Genomic DNA, 5,700 nt, shown 5'->3' with positions numbered 1-5,700 from the left:
GGGTCCTGGGTACCCTGGGCTGGGTGGATCAGTGCTGGGGAGGGGGGCATTCTAGGCTTGTACTTTAAGATGCAACTCCTCTGGAGAGTAGGCTCCCATTTCCAAGGGAATCGAACTTTATCCAGGGTAGAGCTCAGCACGAGTAAAGATCTGGCTATGCCAAACCAGCAAACTAAGCAAGGGCTTTGCAAGGGAAGCAGCCTTGTCCTTTCCTTTGCCTGCTTTGGTGGCCAGAAATGAGGTCACCGTCAGGAGTTTGCTGCATGGCCTTTTGTAGCTTGGGTTTGTGGCAAGTCGCATGTAAAGCGTAATGTGGGCCTGTGCTGACTGACTAGGTGATTTGATGGGCACACTGAGAAGTCAGGTGGTAGAAAAAGGCAAAAGCATTAGCAGGTGCTGAAGGTGAGGGTGATCCCGGTAAGGCCAAACTGGAATCGTGGAGATGGAAGCCTTCACGCCCACTCGGCACACACCTTCCAGGCACCGTCACACCTGTTTGGCTTTGTGTCATGGTTCTAATAAGCATTTTGCATGTTCCAGAAAATTTACCGAGAAGCCGACGTTGACAGGTCTGGGACAATGAACTCCTACGAGATGCGGAAAGCTCTGGAAGAAGCAGGTAACTCTTCACACCCACGCCCCCTCACCTGCGGTTCCCATGAAGCCTCATTCTATACCGTAGGACAGAAAGCTTTATTGATGGGTCTGGGGGTGTAGCTCAGAGGTACATCTTGCCTACTGTGCACAAGGTTCCGGGTTCTAGCCCCAGCACCACAAAAAAAAAAAAAAAAAAAAAATAGACAATCCAGTGAGCTGTGACATAAAGCGGGCACTGGTCCAGAAGAACATACAAACACATCCTTCTCCTTTCCCCTCAAAAAGACTGACTGACTGCTACAATTACCTGCCTTCCTGGAAGCTCTGCACGTGGCATCCTCTGGAATCCAAGTTTTGCCTGGAACAGCCTCTCAGAGCAAGCATGCAAAGCCAGCTCTTAGTGTGCGTGCACACGCGCGTGCATGCGTGTGTCCATACTCCTCACACTCTTTTCCCTGCAGACCTGATTTGGTAGAACCCGACTGTGTCAGCTCAGCCTTCAGGAAGGCCCCAGCAGAACACACATCATAACTAGGATGTGAACCTAGCAAATACCACCAAAGGAGACTTCTATGCTTCAAGGACAAATCTGACTACACAAGACTCCGAACAAGAGTGGTTTAAACGGGTCCCCTCAAGCAGCCAGGGCTGAGATGGGGCCTCCCGCTGTTAGAACACCAGGCTCCTCCTATCCACTGTTTAGGGATCTGGGACAACAGGTCACCACCATTACATGCTGTCAAGAGATCAACACACAAAGGACTCCTTGCTTTTGAAGGCGCACCCATGACTTCTTCTCACTCACACTGTTGGCCAGAACTTGATCCCAAGGACTCATACAGCTGCAAGGAAAGCTGGGACATGTAGCTACGCCCAGACAGCCCTGGGCCTGTTAAAGTTCCTTTTCTGTTTACAAGGAAGAATTAATATTAATCAATTTGCCACAATCAGTCTGCCACCTAAATCTGGGAAGAAGCTAATCTCCAAGATGATTTCAAACTAAATGGTAAAAAAAAAAAAAAAAAAAAAATGAGATCATGGCTGTCAATACAGACCAGCACGACCATTGCAAAAGAACAGGCAAAAGCTTCACTTGTTAGGGAGGAAACAGAACATGGTGATGGAATAGTTTAGAAACAAGAAATATCAGAAGGAACTACATTGCAGAATTCAAGCCGCCACACCACCTGTAGACAAAGGCAGTTGCAGGGGTAATTTAAAGTGTCACACACTGAGGGGAGCCGCTTTGGTGGTTGAGAGTATTTGCTGCTCTCACAGATGACCGACTGGTTCCCAACACCCACATGGGGCAGCTCACAACCACTTGTAAGTCTCCAGCTCTCTCGGAGCTGGCGCCCTCTTCTGGCTTCTGCAGGCACTACACACAGGTGCCGCACACACAGGAAAGCAGGTACACACATGTAAAAATAGACTTCAAGAACATATAAATAAAGTAATGGGAGAGGGTGTGTGGGGTTCACGTCGGCTCCCCAGCCTGGGAGCAGAGCTGGATGATGGGTCCGACCCTCAGCCAATGGCGTTTGTCCACTCACCTCCAGGTTTCAAGCTGCCCTATCAACTCCACCAAGTCATTGTTGCCCGGTTTGCCGATGAGGAACTCATCATCGATTTTAACAGTTTTGTTCGCTGTTTGGTTCGGCTGGAAGTGCTATTCAGTAAGTGGCTCTTTCCATTCCGTTCACTAGGAGTTAGGCCTCTCTCAGTGGTTCTCAACCTGTGGGTCGTGACCCCTTTGGCGTTGATGACCCCTTTCACAGGGGCCGCCTAAAGCTGTAGGAAAATGCAGATTTTATATTACAGTTCATAACAGAAGCAAGCTTTCAATTACAGAGTAGCCATGAAAGTCATTTAATGGCTAGGGTCACCACAACATGAGGAACTGGATTGAAGGATGGCAGCGTTAGGGAGGTTGAGAACCACTCGCCTGTCTTGTCTCTAGCAGGGTGCAGTCACTAGATGTGTCTGTGAGTTGATAATAAACTTCCCCTCTGTTAAGCTGAGAAAGCAGGAAAGAGTAGTCGCTGGTGGCATCCAACAAGAATCAGCTGCCATACTGGACGGTGCTGGAATCTGCACTTTTGCTCCCTCGTTTTTCACACCCCTGTCCTCCCTCCACAGAGATCTTCAAGGAGCTGGATCCGGAGAACACTGGGACGATAACGCTTGACCTTATCTCTGTGAGTCAGCAGCTCATGCCAGCCTTGGCTCCCGGGAAGGCTGGTGGAAGATGGGTCAGGACAGGCTGGTTGGGGATAACAAGGCTAAATGGATTGTTCCTAGGGTGACCTGAAAAACTGTCCCTGGGGTGACCTGAGCAGGCTCTTCCTAGGGTGACATTCTTTTCTTTTTCTTTGTGGTTTTTTTTTTGTTTGTTTGTTTGTTTGGTTGGTTTTTTGTTTTTGTTTTTTGAGGCAAGGTTTCTCTGTATAGCCCTGGCTGCTCTAGAACTCACTCTGTAGAGCAGGCTGGCCTCATACTCACAGAGACCTGCCTGCCTCTGCCTCCCAAATGCTGGGATTACAAACATGCACCACCACCACCTGGCAGGTGACATGTTTGAAAAATTTGCTTCTGAATTTTTTTCTGGTCTGTTCTCGATAGGCCTGTAAATGGCTGTAAAGTCCCATGACGCATTTTGACTTGCTATTTCTGAACCACTTGCTGATTCTCCAGCCTAGAAAAATATACCTGGGTCTCTTGTCCCATGGGCTTTGGAGCATAAGCACCAGGTTATACTAAGATAACTGGGTAGACCAGATGGCTGAGGAAAGAACCGATTGGAACTTGAGAGCATGTGCTCGTAGAATGAAACCCTTTGGATGGAATTCAGGTTGGGGTACAGGGAGACCTGCCATTCTTAGGACATATCTACTTAGAGCGTTTTCTAAGACGAATGCTTCTCTCTACTCTCTCTCCCCTTTAAAATGAAACTAACAACAATGCACGCACTTGTCATATGCCGTACAGGCGTATGCGTCTGGACCTCAGCAACACACATCTCTGAGATCAGTCTAAGTCAATGTGGTGGGCATCTCCACCAAAAACAAAGCATAGGGCATCCTGTCACCTTGGTAACAAAAGGCTCACCCCACTTGCCCACCCCACGCCCTGCTCACAGACACTGGCCTTTCTACCCTGCCCAGCCCCTTTCCACTCCCTAAGGGACATGTTTCTACCATCCTCCTTTTCACTTTGCCTCCACAAGTTCCTGTTTGCAGATGTTGCCCAGGAGGAGCCATGTCTAGAAAGTCACCCCGTAATTATGCAGTGCTTTTCTTGATTTTCAACCTCAGCTGTGGTTACATCACCCCAGGGGTCTTTGCCAGAGTCCTGATGACTTGGTGTATTCTACATCGACGTAAGAGTCTGACAGGGTGCTTCTCACTCCAATATAGAGCCAGGGCTGAAAACAGTGGTTTCTGGATGTCCACATCTCAAACATTTTTTTTCTTTTTGAGACAGGTTCTCACTAGGTAGCCCTAGCTGTCCTGGAATTCTCTATGTAGACTGGGCTAGCCTCAAATTCATAGAAATCTGCTTGCCTCAGCCTCCCTAGTATGCACCATCACACACCAGCCCCCAAACAAACCTCTGATGTGTTGTGCTGAGGCAGAGGTATAAAAATGCTGGTTCCTACATTAGTTGAATGTCACCCCTCATTCACTTAGCACTACAATAACCACCAGCTCCAATCACACCAATCACCACACTGCTAAAACTAGACTCCGGAAGGTAGGTAGAATGAACTGCTAGGACACTGATGTCTTAGCTCTTGGTAAGCTTCCGGGTTCAGCCGTCTTCCAGAATAGAAAGTCTTTCGTTTTACTGATGGTCCCTGAATGACTGGTTCTTCTCTTTACACAGTGGCTGAGTTTTACAGTACTCTGAGGTTACACGCCTGAAGACTTCTAATGGAAGAAAACAGTCAACGCCTGACCTTCTAAACACTTTGTATCTGGAACTTAAGGGAACATTTACTTAATCGGATGATTAAAAAAGAATATAACCATCTGAGATAGATGAATTTTCACATATCAAAGATTTGTGTATCATTAAGCCAAATGCAAATGAATTGCATAACCCTTAGGAAGCTCAAAAAAAAGCTTTATGTTTGTAAATAGTATATACTTTTTAAGTCCACACATTTTCCTGTTCATAGCAATATTAAATCAAAAAGGAATGCAGAGAGGTTTAAATAACTGGGCAAACAGTAAGTCAATCTCTGAGGCTACAAGGCCTTGATACGAACTTTAAAAGAAATTAAGTTTTAAAACGCAGTGGTGGCATCTACCACAGCAGCCCAGGGACTGCCACTTGCCCTGAGCAAACTCAGGAAATGCAATGAAGCATCCTGAAGTAGCCTGGTGGAGACATCTAAAGAATCCAGGAGCCAAGAGTGGTGACTGGTACAACAACAGGAGTCTGAGACAAGGCCAACCTGAGCAAGACTCTGTCTCAAAAAATAAATGTCAATTTAAAAAATGCATCCATAATTTGGTTCTAACAAAAGATGGTTTTTATACCCTTCATGAACAGCAAGTCATTCTTAAACTCAAGTCCTTGACCGTATTTGGCCTTACACATTTAAGTCTTAAGTCTTATGAGTCGTGAGTAGTGAGAGCATTCTGCTCCTCACCAGTGGAACCAGGTGTCCAGTTTGCAAGAAGATCATGATAAAGGACAAACTGTTGGCTGCCTCGAATTTTATGTACTTCACTAACCCCAGGCATTGTGCATACTGCTGGGGAAGACAGGACTTAGAAGGTCTTCTTAAACAAGCTGGCTTCTTAATCTTGAACAAATGCTAGCAACAGATTAAACATATTGCCTTATCTCCTTCCAAATGTACTGTTAATAAAGGGTTGCAATGCAGCCACACCACACCTTGTTTTTCTTCCTAGAGTGCAGCCCCCATGGGAGGGTTTATGAGCACACAGGGTTACAGTTGGGTTCTTAAACAAGGTCTACTGTTCTGCAAATTCATACACCAAGAAGACATCTTGCCTACTATTAAATTATGAAATTATATAATGTTTTAAAACTTCAGTTCAGATGTTCTAGTCATTCGACCAGAAAGGGCAG

The 5,700-nt window shown here is 46.4% G+C and overlaps 1 protein-coding gene across 1 annotated transcript in view; it reads left to right on the top strand.

Annotated features, from left to right (window-relative positions):
* The window catches only part of Capn2 (calpain 2), a 48,574-nt gene extending 43,078 nt beyond the window's left edge, over positions 1 to 5,496 (top strand). Inside the window, exons 16-19 of the mRNA XM_055609705.1 lie at positions 541 to 619; positions 2,157 to 2,273; positions 2,737 to 2,795; positions 4,483 to 5,496. Coding sequence (XP_055465680.1) covers positions 541 to 619; positions 2,157 to 2,273; positions 2,737 to 2,795; positions 4,483 to 4,506 — 279 coding nt within the window. The 3' untranslated portion in view covers positions 4,507 to 5,496. The remainder of the gene's footprint in view (positions 1 to 540; positions 620 to 2,156; positions 2,274 to 2,736; positions 2,796 to 4,482) is intronic.
* The last annotated feature ends 204 nt before the right edge of the window (positions 5,497 to 5,700 follow it).

The sequence above is a fragment of the Psammomys obesus genome, unplaced genomic scaffold (genome assembly GCF_907164565.1).
Source record: "Psammomys obesus unplaced genomic scaffold, mPsaObe1.curated_primary_1811, whole genome shotgun sequence".
Classification (NCBI taxonomy): Eukaryota; Metazoa; Chordata; class Mammalia; order Rodentia; family Muridae; genus Psammomys; species Psammomys obesus.
This window is presented reverse-complemented; position numbering and strand designations above follow the sequence as displayed.